Source organism: Perna viridis, chromosome 5 (assembly GCF_037379345.1).
Source record: "Perna viridis isolate PV_CMFRI_1.1 ecotype Kerala chromosome 5, ASM3737934v1, whole genome shotgun sequence".
NCBI lineage: Eukaryota > Metazoa > Mollusca > Bivalvia > Mytilida > Mytilidae > Perna > Perna viridis.
In genome coordinates this window covers 32601415-32618726 of record NC_142449.1, presented here as the reverse complement: position 1 = coordinate 32618726, position 17312 = coordinate 32601415, and the positions used below count along the sequence as shown (strand labels likewise).

The 17312-nt window shown below is 31.9% G+C and overlaps 2 protein-coding genes across 3 annotated transcripts; one reads left to right on the top strand and one right to left on the bottom strand.

The window, feature by feature from the left end:
- Positions 1 to 101: 101 nt before the first annotated feature.
- LOC148617125 (phenylalanine--tRNA ligase, mitochondrial-like) lies at positions 102 to 7057 on the bottom strand. 2 transcript variants are annotated; one of them, XM_088584448.1, is made up of 6 exons: positions 6963 to 7057; positions 4199 to 4796; positions 3402 to 3561; positions 2647 to 2778; positions 1468 to 1631; positions 102 to 893 (listed from the first exon to the last, which is right to left on the bottom strand). In XM_088584448.1, exons 2-6 carry the CDS (start codon positions 4778 to 4780, stop codon positions 600 to 602), a joined length of 1332 nt encoding a protein of 443 aa, XP_088440574.1. In that variant the 5' UTR covers positions 4781 to 4796; positions 6963 to 7057; the 3' UTR covers positions 102 to 599. The 2 variants fall into 2 exon arrangements, with proteins under 2 accessions (XP_088440574.1, XP_088440575.1); XM_088584449.1 differs by having other exon boundaries at positions 4199 to 4793; positions 6963 to 7043.
- On the top strand, positions 7029 to 11924 carry LOC148617124 (LYR motif-containing protein 4-like). The gene is made up of 3 exons (XM_088584452.1): positions 7029 to 7184; positions 10193 to 10313; positions 11673 to 11924. The coding sequence occupies exons 1-3, from the start codon at positions 7105 to 7107 to the stop codon at positions 11739 to 11741; spliced, it is 270 nt and encodes an 89-aa protein (XP_088440578.1). The 5' UTR covers positions 7029 to 7104; the 3' UTR covers positions 11742 to 11924.
- The last annotated feature ends 5388 nt before the right edge of the window (positions 11925 to 17312 follow it).

The window sequence follows — 17312 nt, the reverse complement described above, 5'->3', positions numbered from 1 at the left end:
AGAAAACATTCACACCACAGGGCAGGCCACAGCTGGCACCAAAACATCATTATACATAGGTACAGCGAAAGAGTTGCTCCTTTATAATAAAGTAAATAATATTGGTGTTGTAAACTTCTTTCTTTGAACTTTTCCCTGTATAGCAATAAATTTTGATAAGAACAAACTTAAACACTCAAGTCATTGCTTTGCTTCATACAGAGCATGTAAATCTAATTCCAATTCTTCCCTTCTTTTATAAACAGTATTTTAATCTTTTGGCCTACAATCAACCGTATACACACACGCCTTTCAAACTATATTTCATGGTTTCCAGGAAATTTTAAATGAGAATCACTAAGGAAGGGAGGCAATTCATTTCATCTTTTTAATGACCAAGCAAAGTGATGATGCTTTTTTCATAAAAAAAACTAATAAAAATGGATATTTAGGGCACTCTCAAAACAGACAAGAGAGATATTGAGAACTAAAAAACCAACTTTAGGTGGCCTTAAACCACCATCAAAATTGCAATTTAGAAATGGGTAATTAGGGCACCTTCAAAACAAAGAAGAGAGAACCTGAGAACCAAGAAATTCATTCTATTCAGCCTTAAAGGATCACCATTCCCATCTCATTTCTACACCAAGCTCTTTTATCACAGCATCTCCTATGGTTTTATGAATCACATTAGCCTCTTCTTTAGACAGATCTTTGAGCATGTGTCTATATACCATGTCATAACAATGAGATTGCTTCTGTTTCTTTGGATGAAAAAAATCATCTTTAAGATAGACTTGTTCTACAACATCTCCACCAACATTGCGTACTAAATCATAAAAGTCATTTTCATTGTAATTTTCTGGGATCCAGAAAGACATATTGTAGATCCTTTGTGGATATGTACTGATCTCCTGCAAATCAAATAAATAAAAAGATCATTTCAAGGTCATCTTTATTTAGGTTGGCATCCACCCTTGCCCAATAAAAGTTACCACAACCCCCATCATTTTCTTTAGGTACAAGTCTTTGCAAGAATAAGAAAAATGGGGAAAATCTGAAACATGCATGTCTAACCCGAATGGAATGATCTGACAATATCTTTCACCCAAGAAGGTTTTCCCTATTTGAAATAACCACCATTAGATACGTGAATCATTGGATATGCTTGGAAATTTTCAATAGGATGTTAGAAAATTCTGATTTTTAAACAGTCTTCAGCTCTTGAAACATTTATTTGCAGTGCATTTTAATGATTTTGTCAAAATAATACAGAAAGTTTGTATATATTTCTCGATTTAAATAGTATGAATATCAAAGTTTCTATACCATATTTCATCTACTGCCTGATTCTAACAGATACTTACAATTAATTTCTTTTTTAAGGTTTCTCACATCCTTTCCAGATTTGCTTAAATTATGCGGAGGTTAATGCTTCTTTTAATGAAAACTCTGAACATATTTATCTTATAATAAATTAACTCATACCTTATATTTTATTGGTGTGCTAGGATCTTTGACATCAAACTGTGACATGAATCCAGTATCCTCGTAGCGCCAGAACAGTCGAACATCTGGGATATCATAAAGCCGCATAGCTAATCGCTCTAATCCAAGACCAAATGCCCAGCCTACCTGATCATTTGCACCAGCTAAAATAGGTAAAAGATTATCTAAAATTTATCAATATCTTCTGTACAACTCCTTTTAAGTACACTTTTAATACCCATTTTGCTTTATTGGTTATAATGCTGTTGATGAGACATTACTCCCTGAAAAAAGTATACAGCATACAAAAATATACAATATTTATATGATTGGTATTTTTGTATTTGCTTATATGGCCTCAAGCCGGGCTCAAGGAGACTTGATAAAGGATAATAGGGGAATACATTACCTTCACAGTGAGGAAAAGGTAGATTATTTGGTGAATTACTTATAATTTGCATCGACTATATCTGCATTGAAACAACAAATCCAAATTTTACTAAGCAAATGATACTGTCATAGCACTTATAGGTGTAACTCGCATTCAGACATTTCACAAAAATAACAATTTTCAAGCACCAACATTAACAAGAAAATTCAAAATATTTGCAGTTTAGGATATAAATCAAATACTACTATTTTGTAACACTTTCATGGCACAAACTTTTGTCTAGCATAATTCTAATACTTTGACCATTGTGTCGACACCACTTCTTTGAAATTTCTTATTTTTAAGAAAGCATTTAGTGTTACTAATAATCCAAACACCATACCTGTTAACCTTTGGAACAGTTCATGTAGGAGATTGTCCTGCATTGACACTGTCTCAATTGGGAGATTTTCCTACATTGATACCGTCACATGTGGGAAATTCTCCTGCACTGACACTGTCTCATGTGGGATATTCTCCTGCATTGACAATATCTCATATAGATGTTTTTTTTTGTTTTTTTTGTTTTTTATTTTTTAAGTAAAAGCAATTTTTATATGATGAATTCAATAATAATAAATATTATTAAGCATTTTTCATAGAAAATATAGTGGTTTTAACAAAAAACCTCCAACAAGTATTCCACTTTAATGTGGAGATTCTAAATTTTTCATTGACTTTCCTTCCCACCAATGTCAGAGGGTTAATGGGTATACAAGCCAGATAAGTAAATCCTGAATTGTACATACCCTTGTTTAAGATTTCTTGTTCCATTATTCCACAACCTAGGACCTCTAACCATTCTCCTTTAAATTTAATCTCCAATTCCCATGACGGGTGTGTAAATGGGAAGTAAGCATCAACCCATTGTGTTTCTACATCTACAAAAACAAAAGAATTAAACTATATTGAAAAAAATAAAGCATCTAATGGGAAATTAAATGATACCCCACCACACTGCAAAAAAAGTCTGAGAGTTAAAACAATTAAAAATGGCTATAACTTTTGTGTAAATAATATAATCAAACTGAAATTTGAACATGATCTGCATTTTTTTTACTCAACTATACAAAGTTTGAAAAAGATCCTTTAATTTCTTCTATAATCTTCTAAATCACCTGGAAAACATCAGGGGATGGACATGAAACTTTTGGATGGTATAACATAATACCTCAACACTTTTGTGTGGTATGAAAGGGAAAATTTTCCCACACTCTTCCCTTTATAAGCAGTCAAAAAATATCTACGTCACAAATGCTTCAGGATAAATTTAAATAGCTGTTCAGTTGTTTTCTAGATATACTGAATATATTAAAGGCAAAAAAGACTGATTTGAGAATTGTGATGTCCCAACCATTGCCTGATTCCTACACAGAATGGTTCTTAAAAGCAAGATATGATTTCATTGATCTAAATCCACATATATCATTATCAACAAAATAAAAAAAATAAAACCTATTTCCTAATTCACAAAAGCTACAAAAAAATTATAAAATTATAGTACCTTTCCCAAACAAATCAAATACCAGGTTTTCAAGTGTAGATTTCAAATCATGCTCCAAAACAATCTGGGCTTCTTTTGTATGTTTCCCTTGCTTCAGGTCATCTCTCTGGCCATCTTCAAATAACTTCATAGGACCACATTGCTGTACTTTGTTGAAAAGCTATGTTCAGTAGTAAAAATAGAAATGTAAGCATAACTCAATGATAATAAATACACATACTTAATTACAGCTTAATATCAGAAATCACATATTTTCATATTTGGTGCTATACATGTGAGGCAAAGTAGGGTAAAACAAGTTGTAATTTATATTTTGAACTGCCTCCATCTGTCTTCTATTAAGCACTTACAAAAATAGGGAAAATACATACTGAATATCTGACTTAGTGTGCAAAAATAAATTCACACAAGTCTCTATCTTTATATCATACTGGAAATAATAATAAAACAACATAATCGAAGTATTGGTGAAATTTTTTTTAAATTCTTATTGTAATTTCTGTAAACCAAAATATTTATTTATGCAGATCTTTGTTTGCAATTTCTCCACTTAGTAACTTATCTTGTAGTCTTAAATTTGGATTGTTGGTTCAATTGTATGAAGTCTTCTATAAAGAAAATATTTGAAACAGCTTTGTTTTCAATTTACAAATTTTATTTTCTTATGGTTACTATGAAAATAGTTAAGATGATAAACTGAAAATATTCTGATCTGAAATACAGTGTTTTATAATACATCACACACCTACAATGTAATTTTGAATAAACAAGTACACCCATATATAGTTTTCAAGTACCTCATGTTCTGTGAACATTCTAACTCCTTCTGCTTGATGAAATACAGGATAGTGACTAGCATCAATTGTGTCTCTCCTATAAACATCACCAAACACTAAGAAGGCATTTAATCCACTACGTATCAAATCACTTTGGTGTGCAGATGTGTGAGCACGCAACATGTATTGTGAGTTCAAGTAAAAACTGTCTGATTTCTTTCTGCTAACATGATCAATGGGCACTAACAAGCTATCAAAGTTCTGTTCTAAGGTAACCACTGGATTTATAGCATCATAAACAGAAAATAAAGGGTTGCTGTAGCGATTTAGAAAGCTTTTATAAAAGAAAGTCTCTATCCGTCTCTTTAGGAGGTTTAAAGGGTGGTTGTTCATGTTATGGAGATTTATTCCAATCTTCGGAACCAAGCTAGGCCGGATGTTGGTCATGTGATCTGCACTGTAAGTTTTTCCTAAGAGTTCTATGGTTCCATTTGATTGCACATCAGCTGGTTTAGGAATGGTGCAATAATAACAACATCTTTGGAGAACCTTTAATCTAAATGGTCTCTTCCTAAGTATGACATTGAGCCTGAAGAAACCCATACCGTTAATTCTTCTACTGAAATGAAAATATGGAATGGTGGAAAAATGTAAAATCAGAATAAATTTTAGAACACTACACATACCTATTGCTTAGTAGATTGTATTTGTATAAATCAAGGATTGTATATAAAGGAAGAGCAACTATGGCATGCATGTTTTAGATTATTTTGCGAGGTTACAAATGTAAATGCCTGTATATGTACATGAACCAAATGTTGTTCATTTTTTAGAAATCATATGATGATTGTCATACAAATTCCATTGCTATTGAAAAACAATATGCCCAATACATCTTTATGTTCTTTTTCAGGATTTTTTAAACATTTTACATTCTTTTTTTAATTTTTATTCATTTATCAGCCAAAAATTTAGTTACCAAATTGTACAACATGTATGTACTTCAACTTGACAAGATTGCAGAGGTGTTCTAAAATAAAATGTACATGCATCATTACACATCCTTCCTTGATGGAGATGCATAGTGATCATGTTGTCCATCTGTCTGTCCATCCACAACTGTTGGTTACAGTTTTCTCTGCAGCTACATGTCACAGCCATTCTGATATTCTGACAGAAGATTTACATTGGTGTGACATATTGTAGGATTATATTTCAGACTGAAGCAACATAATCTTCCTAATGACTTTGTTTATATTTTGATCAAATGATAAACTGGAGTAGTGAGATGGGATGTCTTTCAATGAATCCCTTTTGAGATTTCAGTATCAGGAACTACTTCCTTATTTTCAATTTTCCACAATGAAATTCGTTGTGCTGATAAGGGATTCAGTGGAGTCTATCCTTTAATGAGCTTTGCTCAAAGTTTTTTCTATTTTTTTTAATTATGCTGCCTTTTCACCTTACCTAATGTACCACTACCTTCAGACTAATATGAATGGACCAGCCCTACACTGACTATAGAACAATTATTTTATATGCAAGCGAGTCAGATCTACTGGTTTCACCAAATGTTCAGATAATCATGACACTTGCTGAGACATTTTTATAATATGACGTTTTTTGTCTCACTGACAGGGAGGCAACTGTAACGAGAGAGCATGATTTGACTCCCAAAATTATACTCCGCCACCGAGGATCGAACCCTAGCCCGCTCGGTGACAAGCCAGTGACAAACCGATTCGGCTAAAGAATTAATCCTTTAGCCAAGTCAATTAACTGGCTATTTAAATCTCACTTCCTACTACAACGCAGGTAGGCCGTCCAGCCACATTTCCCCCATCTTAAGAGTCTTCGTACCTCGAACGATTCTAACACTAGCTCAATAGCTAACCAAACCCTGTGGGTTTTTAGTTGGGTGCCAAATGTAACGGGAGAGCATGATTTGACTCCCAAAATTATACTCCGCCACCGAGGATTGAACCCTAGCCCGCTCAGTGGCAAGCCAGTGACAAACCGATTCGGCTCAAGAATTAATCCTTTTGCCAAGTCAATTAACTGGCTATTTAAATCTCACTACCTACTACAACGCAGGTAGGCCGTCCTGCCATACAACCAAGCAAAATGAAAATTAGCCTCCCCAGACATATTTATATGGACTAGTTTCACCACAGTGGTATAACTTGAGTGTCTGGAAGCAACACTTCGATGATTTGTTATTTAGATCCCTTTGAAACAGATTTCAATCTTTTGTGACATTTTTGTCTGAAATTACCTCTGAAAAAAGACTTTTTCCTGTGATAAAAGTTCCCAATTTTGTCTAAAAATGGCTCAAAATTAATCCCAATTAAGATAAACTATTTCCCTATTGATAGTCAAATGGTAGGATATGGTGTTTCTGTTCAAAATTACACTGATTAATTGTTTTAGACTTATCTTTTTCTAGACATCATCTATAAAATGAATCATTTAAATAAAAATATACCTAAGGTACTGTATGGTTATTATTTAATAAAATGACACATATTTTAACTCATGAAAGGGTGACGTGCAGGCCAACAATATCATTGAGTGTTATCCATACAAGCCAATGGCACTGGAGTGTTATCCATACAAGCCAATGGCAATGAAGGTTAAATTCGGAATAAACTACACTATAGTCTACAGTCCTGAAAAAAATAATATACCTCATGAATTAATAGCAGATTGTGTGCAAGATATCACTAATGTAAAAAAAAAAGAAAATAGACATTAAACCAATTGTGATTATCTTATGTTAAAGTACCCAACAGTGAGTAAGTATCGTCTACTTTCACTTCTTCACATGTCAGCTTCGGACCCAATTCCAATATTGTTTCGCAACTTAGTCAAATATAGAGGGAGGTAACTCTATTCATAAAAAATACTCGAAGGGGAAATCGAGCAGCATGGGTACAAGATCTAAGGCTCTCTCTTTGTACAAGCAATTAATTAAGGAGAGCAAAAAATTTTCGTCGTATAATTATAGGTGAACGATAAAATGTTAATGTCGTAATTTTTAATATTTAAATGGATTTGCCTAAAATTGGCAAAATTACGTAACCCAACTATAGTCTATAGTATATTGCCATTATTGGTCAGAGAGTAGAACTCGCCGTTTTCAAGACAGAAGAAATTCTCGCTATTCTGCTTCCTCGTTGTATTGTAGCTTATGGTTAGAGCAAAATATCAGCAATCTGTTGTTTTTTTTTTCTTGAATTGTGGGCATGGACTTGTTTCACAGGAGAGGACAAAAAATCGGTTTTGAGAGAATTACTTGCCAACAAGACTACTTCTTGTCCATTAGTAGTATTAGGATTTGGTGGTAGATATATACAGAAACATAAAAACCACAAAATTCAGTCACCCATTATCACCTTAATATCTACAATCTTATTAAACTTTTGATTAACCTTAAGTATTAAAGATTAAGATTCATCATAACCTTTTGACAAATATTGCCCCAATTTCAACACTAATTTCACTCTGACTACTGACAAACTTGTGCACGTTCAAAATTTTGAAGGAATAGCATTCCCTAGGTATGAACAGTTACATAAAGTTTATGTATAATTAAATCCCAAACTGACCTGACTTTTTTCAGGGTTATTTTTTTCTATTTCAAGTTTTTAACTCATTTCCCACTGTATCACGGTATGGCTAGATGAAGATTATAGAACAATGCACATTTTCAGTATTTGAAACCACATACAAAATGTATTAGTCAAGTTTTCTCTATGACAGGAAAATAAGGGACCAACTCAATGTTTTTATGAGATTTTTAGCTATTTTCTTAATTTTTGATGGTCATTTTTTGGAAAATTGCTGTCAAAAAGAATGAAGTAAGGATTTAAAAGTTATATTGATCCATTGAAATGTTGTTGAAGTGCATCCCTACAAATTACCATTGCAAGGGTTTTTGATAAAAATGATTTTAGAGAATTTCCTTTTCAATACATTGATACAATGGGAAAATTTTTTTTAGGCACAGAAATTTACCTTACCTTTTTGCAAGCAATTACTGAATGTTAAAGATGCTGCATCAGAAAAATAGGTTTGAATGCAATGAAAAGTTAGATTTGTAATAACTTCAGACAAAATAAAAATCCACTTTCCAAAGGCCTGTTTTTCCTCAGTGTAGGAAACAGCTTACTACCAAGATACAGTGAGACCCCAGTATACATTATTCATTTCAATTTAATTTTTTATTTCTTATAATTAAAATCATTTAGTTTCAAAAAGATTATTTGACAAACAAGCCTGGCAAAGGATGTTTACATTAGCCTCTGTCATGATGTTAAAATTTTCCTGGATACAATGTATAAGATACAAGTGTAGTTTTAGTGGCATGGTCAAAACAAAAAATATCCCTACTCATAATCTCAAAAGTATTGGGTAGTATATACAACATTACATGTAGCAACTTGCAGGATTTTGAAGCACGAAATTATTTAATTGATCTTGGAAAAACTTGATAGAATGATTTGGCATTATATTTAGATGTACATGAAGCAGAAAAAAATATTGTCAAATTTATGCAAAGAGACATAACCATACTTTTAAAAATACTTATACTTTACATAAGGTTTACTTGCTTTCCATGAAATACAAGGTAGTATTGCATGCAGGAGATATCACTCAGTATTAGGTCACTAACAGTTATATAACATACCATATTGCAGGAAAATTTTCGTAGGGTGCTGGTTATAGCATATTTTAGCAGTCTGTGAAAAATGCCAAAATAAATTCTACAAAATATTTACTCTTGAATTAAGTATGTGGTGCACCACTTAGCATATGCCAAAATTAGAAATGCTAAAATTTTTCATTTATCTTTTTGCCTCCAAATCACAAAATTTTGCACCCAACAAAAATGCTATATGGTATAGTTTGATAGAATTGGCTGAAAACAAAATGATGAAAAGTTGTCAAAATAATATATGAAGTTTACTAATATACAGATACATGTATATGTACATGGTATTATCATAGTCATTGTAAGTACACACTCTTCTCAATATAGGTACAAAAAATGCTTTAAATGGCTTATATTAAGGCAGATAAATGTACTACTATAATTATTCTCATTGATAACTCTTGGGTAATGATTTGGATATACAAGAAGGGTATACTAAGAACAATAAATCCAAGTACATATATGTAGGTTTTCTATACATTTTTTTCTTGAAATGATTGTATAGTTACATTTTTTAAAAGATGGCCATTGAATGAAGCATCATCAATAGATAAATACATTAATACATGTTTTCTTGAAAATGCACAATCAGACTTAATCAGTTCTCCACCTTTTCCTTTCCTTGTTTTCAAACAAATGTTTCTTTCAATGGGGTGTCATTAAATCTTCTGCAGTGTAACTAAGAAGAAGATATATGAACAGTCAATTTTTATCATAATGACAGCATTTTTGCATTTTGTGGCATCAAGCCTCTTATAAAATTTAATGTACATGTATATTTAAAATTTTATGCAATTCTTTTTATAAAAAATAGTGATTCTATGAAATTTTCAATTTTGTAACACTAATGAGGAAATAAACTCAGTCTATCTTTTGGAAAAATGGATTTTATTTCACATGCATTTTTAGGATACAAAGATGACTTTTTTCCACATTCATTATCTTTGAGCTAATTGTAATCTCCTTTTTTGTCAAGGGCATTTTCTCTACACCAACCAGGTTTTCATTATGAAATTATTACACTGCTCTATTTTAAATTGGATAAATAAAAATGAATTATCTCCCTTCTCCCATTAAATAATTCCTGGTATTTTTCAATTAAAAAAAAAATTCTGAACAGAAAATATCTACTGATTTGATCTGGCATTGCAGAATTTTAATTATACATTTTTGTATTTAACTCCTTATTAAGCTACATGTGTGTGACATAAGATGATATTTATCCACATATATAGAAACAAATGGTGCTTGCTTTTTGAGAAATCAGACATGGAATTCTAGATACTGTTATTTTTTTTCAGACATTATGCTCTTAGGAAAACAAGAGATGAGTTCAGACATAATAAGGATGTTACAGATACTCAAAAAATTACTGAATTACTAAAAAAAGGACAAACAAACCTAGAAATTATTAAACGACAGGTAAGTGGAAATTCAATAAATCTTAAATTGTTCTCAATTTGAAAATTAATTCTACTTTACTCCAACATTTTGAAATACAACAGAATTGTAACAACAATCACAGTCTCTACTAGCTGTATACGTCAAAACAGCTGTGAAAGCATACAGTCATAAAAAATATGAGGAGCTGCTTAATGGAATAAAAATTGACATCCAGTTGTATTTATGTTTTTTTACCGGTAATCTAATTAAATTCATGCTATGTTAGTTTCTTCAGTTTTATAAATTGTCAAGAAAGCATGAGGGTGTTTTGAAAAAAAAAATGATTTAATCAGATTTTTGGTGAACACTATATAAATTGTGGTGCAGATTATTTTCAAATGTGCGTCATGGGCATTGGTGTTACTGTAATTGTACTAATTTTTGCCGCTACTTAATTTTATGATTATTGGTCTGTGAACATATTCGTGGATACTTATTTTCCCAGAAATCTTAGTTTTTGTGTAAAGAATAATGGTAGAAATTCTCTTTAGCACATACTTATTACGGATAGTGCATGACCAAGAAATTTGTGAAAATAAGAATCACACGGAAATAAGTCCAATTACAGTATTTAAAGTAGACAGAAAAAAATATATGCCTTAGCTTGTAATTTCACAGTAAAATTTAACAAGTTGATCATCAATTAATGTGATGGCGCCACAGTAACATAAAATGTGGTCTTTGAGATGATAAGCAAAATTTTAACCCAATCAAAAAATTATGAAATATTTTTTTTAATATATACTTATATTTTCTATGTAAGGCTACACCACCTTACATCAATTCAATTGTAATGACACTGATAATGTCACTTTTTAACTTCTTGACAGAACATCTTATAGCATCCTATCAGGCTTGCTGTGATATTTTCTGTCTCGACTACAAAACTGCCTTTTCTTTTTGAATTTGCTTAATGTTGCATTGTTTATTTCAAGATTATTTTTGTTTTTGTTTTTTGGGGTTTTTTTTGGCCAAATTTCACACTGTTTCCGACTTGAAGGCAATTTAAACTTAATGAACAGTAAAGCAGATTATGAACCCAATCATAAGTTGTCCCAAAATTGGTTATGCAAGAATAAATTGTTCAAAAATTAAGAACAATCCTTATAACTGAATTTCCATTCACTTTTGCTACAAATTAAAAATTTTTTCTGTTGAAATGTTATTCCGTATGCTATAATTTGGAATTATTTGATTCAAGGACTTCAGATCAATTTACTTTAATGACATAAAAGTATATAGTTCAATTAAGATAACCTATGTTGCCCAGACTAAACCAACCAATCAGAAGGCTTATTACAAATCAAATTAAATAATATGTATGTTTATTATTACCAGGTTGTGATAGGGCAGATGTATGGTGGAGGTCACTTAGTAATTGAACATAAAGACCAACCAAAGACATAGTTTATACCTACCAAGAAGTAAATCCACCTTATATTGATATTATCATGTACGCACTGTGCTATGACGCTGATACTAAATATGGCATTGTTTTTTGACTCTTCAGTTTTGTATTGTGAATTTTTTTTTGGTGATTCTGTATGAAAGTATGCAAATATTATTTTGAAAACAGAATTTTTTTTTGAAGATACAGTTATTTATATTGGATATTTAACAGTATACTGATTTTTTTGCCCATGTGACAAAAAAATTACATCAATAACACCTCCAATTTACAATAGTAACAAGCCTTCCTCTATAGCATTGCAGAAGTAGTACATGTAGCAAAATAAATTAATGGGTTCATACTGTTCTGCCATTGGCCTCAAATACAGCAATCTTAGATCATGTGTATGTTCAACTTGCTCTAAAAATTATACCTTAAGTTTAAGTTCCCATAAGAATCAGGCAAAATGGGACTAATCTGAAATACATTGTATACATGTCAAAAACCCACTGATCTGACAATATAATTTAACTCAAGGAGTCTTTTTTTATCTGGAAAGACCACTATTTGATCTCTGCATCACTGGGTTTGCTCAGAGATGTTAGAAAAATAAGGTTTTTGACAGAGTTATCTGCCATTGCAATGTTCATTTTCAGTGGCTGAGTGCAGCTCAGTGAAATTATAACCCATTTTACCAAAATGGTATGGTAAAAATTGTCTTTTTTTCCTTGATGTTGATGGTGCAATTTTCAAAATGTTTTTTTTTCATACCATCTTTCACCCACTGCCTGATTCTTACAGAAACAGACACTTAAGTGACACTCCCAGCAATCCTGTTCCTCCATATTCAGTGTAAAGTTGATGAAGTACTCCTTATGATAAAGACTACAAACATTATCAGTGGTGTTAGGATGGTCCTCAGTATGACAAATGACATTGTAATTTTTGTTCTGCTCGATCAGCTAGTATAGCCACCATATTTCTGATCTTACCAGGTGTGTGATTCAGACTTTTTAGGGATTAGTATAATTACAGTGTTGGATAAATACTCTTGTTAATATAGTCTTTGAATGTAGATACTTATTAACTTTTGGACCGGTTAAAACTTTGGGAAAAGGGTGAAATGGAACGTAATTTGTAAATGTGTGCGAGGTCGGATCAGTATGAATTGAGACATTCAGTTTATACATATTGGGGAAAAAACTGTTCTTAATGATATACAAAATACAAATGTATGATCACAGTTTAATTTTAGATCATGTAATCTTTGAAAATTTGTTCATACTACAATTTCACAAAAATCAACAACCTCCAGTGCTAACAGCACTTTGATATTCTACATATTACCAGTTTTCAAGATATTGGCTGAAAAGTAAACGTATTTTTTTCGCTTTCAATTGCAAATACTCTAACAAGGAGTTGTCCAACAAATTTGACTCATTGGAAATTTTGGTAGAGCTCTTCAAGCGGAAGAAGGAAGGTTGCATTTATTTTCAAATATTTCTTATGGTTTCTAAGATATATGTAGATAATGGTGACTTGATCCCTGTCACAGGGTCCGCTCTCATTATCAAATATGCAGCCCCACTATTATATAAGTAGTGGAGCTGCATATTTGATACTGGGGGCAACCCCGGGCCCCTGTAGTCTCAAAATAGCAATGGCGGTGTAAAGTTGATGAAGTACTCCTTGATGAAGGATGTAAAGTAGATACCCTATAGTGATGCTGATGACTAAGTTTAGTAATAATCCACTGAGTGGTTTGAGAGAAGATTTTTAAAGAAAAGTTAACGAAGACAGATGACGACGGACTCCAAGTGATGCAAAAATTTTTCATGGTTAAAGGTAAGGCGAGCTATAAGTGTAACAATCGACCAAATCCATGTACCTGATGAATGTTCTTCCTGTTAAAATCGGCTTATCTCACTTGAAAATTAAACTGAGATACAAAAAGATAATTTTGTGCAATCAAATGACAGGATTGACTTGAATTTTATGGCCGGCGTCTTGCGTTGTACATTTCCTTGAGTACATTTCCGTGTAAAAATCAGACGGGTGATAATACACCTTTAGAAAACGTAAGCCGAATATTTTCACTGAAATGCATTCAAAACACTCGGAGAATAAATACCTCTTATACAAATACTAGTACAGATATAACTTGGAGAAGAGAAGTCATTATAGTGATGAAAATAGTGGGAACACTTTGCTTTGCATTTCATTCTTTAATTATCATGCTTTCTTCTCCATTCTTGACATTTTGTATGTATCACAGTCACTGTTCTTTATTTTCCTGCATGAATTAGTACTTAATTTGTACTGCAATTACTTGCTTTAGCTGTGTGTGTAGTTTGAAAAGAAAAGGACTCTTACTCTACCAGTGCATCTGATCTCAATGCTTCCAGTTTTTAGTGGATCCCGGGTTTCTCATAATTTTACTTTTGCTTCTTTGTACGTGTTATTTTGTTTTTGTTTCTTTTGTTTTGATTTGTGTGTGTGTGTGTTCCTATTGAAAAATCATTCGAATCCTGCCTTCCTTGATTTCACTCTTGCCATGTTAGACCTAGAATAAGGGCACCAACCTCGTGAATGTAAGTAGTGTTTTCGGGTCGAGTACGACCACGTGAGTACGACAACAATCTTTGAACTATATATTCCCAATGTATGTGGCAAAGTTCATTTTGAACAAAAGTTTTAACAGGTGAATGACGCAGAATGGCTGACATTTGCCCTGATTTAGCTATTACATATGTACAGATCACCCTATTCTTACACTACCGTAATCGGAACTACATCATACATAAAGTCCTAAAATAGAATTGTAAACAAAAGTTCTTATGCCTTGCGAGATTCATATCAAAATATGGATATTTCTATAATGATACTTTTCTCTATCATAATAGCTTTCACTTCACCATGATATTAGAACGAAGTGTTATGGTACTTACCTGATGTATCATTATACTTCTTGGAAGTATCTTGATACTCGTCTAGTGAATCACTACACTTGATTACTGCTAGTTAATTATGCTTCTCTCAGGTATCATGATATTTCATGTAAGTAATATAGTACTTATTGAAAGGATGAGGTTACTTCTTGTAAGTGTAATGATACTTATTGGAAGTATAATGTTACTTCCTGTAAGTATAATGATACTTGTTGAAATTGTAATGATACTTCTTATACGTATAATGATACCTACTGTAAGTATAATGATATTTGTTGAAAGAATAATGATACTGCTTTTAAATATAATGGTATTTGTCAAAATATCTTTAAATGTTTTAAATATGAAATATTTGAATGATTTTTATAAAAAGGGGCTTTGTAATGTATATCAAGTACAAGGTATAATGATGCCATCAACATGTACCATTTTGTTTACTTTCAACAATCATCTAGATGAGTGCTTTCAATCAGTATACATTATCTTGATATCTTCAATAAGTATCATTATAGTTTGAACAATCATCTTGATACTTTCAATGAATATAATTTCAACAATCATATTGATAATATTAATAAGTTTCATTATAATTTCAACAATCATCTTGACACTTTCAACAATAATCATTATAGTTTCAACAGTCATCTTGATACTTTCAATAAATATCATTATAGTTTCAACAATCATCTTGACACTTTCAATAAGTATTATAGTTTCAACAGTCACCTTGACACTTTCAATAAGAATCATTAGTTTCAACAGTCATCTTGACACTTTCAACAAGAATCATTATAGTTTCAACAGTCATCTTGACACTTGCAACAGGAATCATTATAGTTTCAACAATCATCTTGATACTTTCAATAGGTATCATTATAATTTCAACAATTATCTTGACACTTTCAACAAGAATCATTATAGTTTCAACAATCATTTTGATACATTCAGTATCATTATACTATCAACAGATATCATGATACATGCGAGAAATACATTTTTACTTACAGCAATAAACTGATTCTCTAAAGTATCATGATACTTCAAACAAGTACGTATCATAATACCTCTAAAAAATTGTAGTATAATAATTTTTTAAGAAAGTATAATTATATTCCTTGCAAGTAACATGATACAAGCAAAAACTATCATGACAAAGAAAAGTATCATTATAGAAATATCCCTATTTTGACATGAATCGCCACTCATAAGTTCTTACAGGCGAAGTTCTCAAGATTATAGAAATGATAACTTACAGTGGCGGTTCCAGAGTTTTAGGTAAAGGGAGGGGGGTCAAAAAAATTCTTGATAGGATCACGAAGTGATCCGAATTTTTTAGAGGGGTTGGGGACATGCCCCCCCCCCCCTAAGAAAATTTTGAAATATTAAACCTCAAATCCTATATTCTGAGGGTATCTTGAACAATTTTTCAACAATTTTTAAAAATTGCAATTTTCTAAGGGGGCGGGGCAGTTCAACACAAACGAAATAGAGTTAATTTTAGACGTAGCGTACGATGTTGGTGTCATTTTTGGTAACGTCGAAAGCGGCAAAATTTGACGTCTTTTTTGTATTGCGACGTACATCGTTCTATAATTGTTACATGTAAAAAGAAGTGTGCTTATTTAATTTTGTCCATAAAATAACACACACGACATGTTTTATTATTTAATTATCCGATTCGATATTGATTTTTCGTACGTTTTGGTCAATTGAAATGATCAGATTACATCCTGATATGGTAAATAGTTTGGCATCATCCATTTAAAAATGATCTGAAGGAATTTTGATCCCATGACAAAAATGTGAGGATTTATGTAAACAAATTTCGTGATGCGCTAAAAACATAAAACACCCTCACTAAAACAGAAAGCCTACAAACCTACAAGCACAAAAGTCAGTAGCAACCACTTGCGGTCGTATAATGTTATTGCGCAGTCGTCGTCCGCGTCGTCGTTGTTGTTGACGTATTGTTCTTAAATGTTGATATGATTTTACCAACAACTAAGAAGATTCCTGTTTAATTTGGACTTTGCTGCCCCTGCCGCTTTAGAAAAAGGGGTCAAAAAAGGGTAAAAATACGTATTTAATTAAAACCCATCTAGATTGTTTTTTTTTTCTATTTTAAATATTCTATTTTTAATGTGTTCTTTATTTAATTCGGCTAAACAAATGTACAGCAGATTTTATGTGTTTTGGATCTTTTCAAGTTATAGGGATCAAAGTTGGAAAACATTTTTAAAACTTTTTTTGGGTCCGATTTTGATTTTTTTTATTTCATTGGATTCTTTATTGGATTCCTCATCAATAATCCTGCCTGCATTTTTCAATCAGATTTCGGATATCTCTTACGGTTTTCGAGTTATAAGGGGTCAAAAAGGCCACACCAGAATAAATCATTTTTTGTTTTGTTTTTTCGTCCGATTTGAAGAAAAGTTCAAAAAAATATTTTTGCAATATTTGTACAGCTTATTATATCTTATAGCTGAAATAATTGTCAAGAGGTAATTAGACGATCATGAATACGTTGATTTTACAATATTTCACTACTGAATGTGAAAGCGCGTGTCTACATATTTCAAAAAACTTTGATGCAGGCACGCTGATCCCGATTTCATCAGGACATCATTGCATATGAACAGA

Bases quoted from the DNA above. Each gene is read 5' to 3' on its own strand.
- LOC148617125 (XM_088584448.1), bottom strand. From the start codon at position 4,780: ATGGGTTTCTTCAGGCTCAATGTCATACTTAGGAAGAGACCATTTAGA. The intron at 3,562-4,198 runs GTACTTGAAAAC...TACTGAACATAG, and splicing joins GAATGTTCACAGAACATGAG to CTTTTCAACAAAGTACAGCA. The intron at 1,632-2,646 runs GTATGTACAATT...TACCTATTTTAG, and splicing joins ACAAGAAATCTTAAACAAGG to CTGGTGCAAATGATCAGGTA.
- LOC148617124 (XM_088584452.1), top strand. From the start codon at position 7,105: ATGGGTACAAGATCTAAGGCTCTCTCTTTGTACAAGCAATTAATTAAG. The intron at 7,185-10,192 runs GTGAACGATAAA...ATTTTTTTTCAG, and splicing joins TTTTCGTCGTATAATTATAG to ACATTATGCTCTTAGGAAAA. The intron at 10,314-11,672 runs GTAAGTGGAAAT...TATTATTACCAG, and splicing joins TAGAAATTATTAAACGACAG to GTTGTGATAGGGCAGATGTA.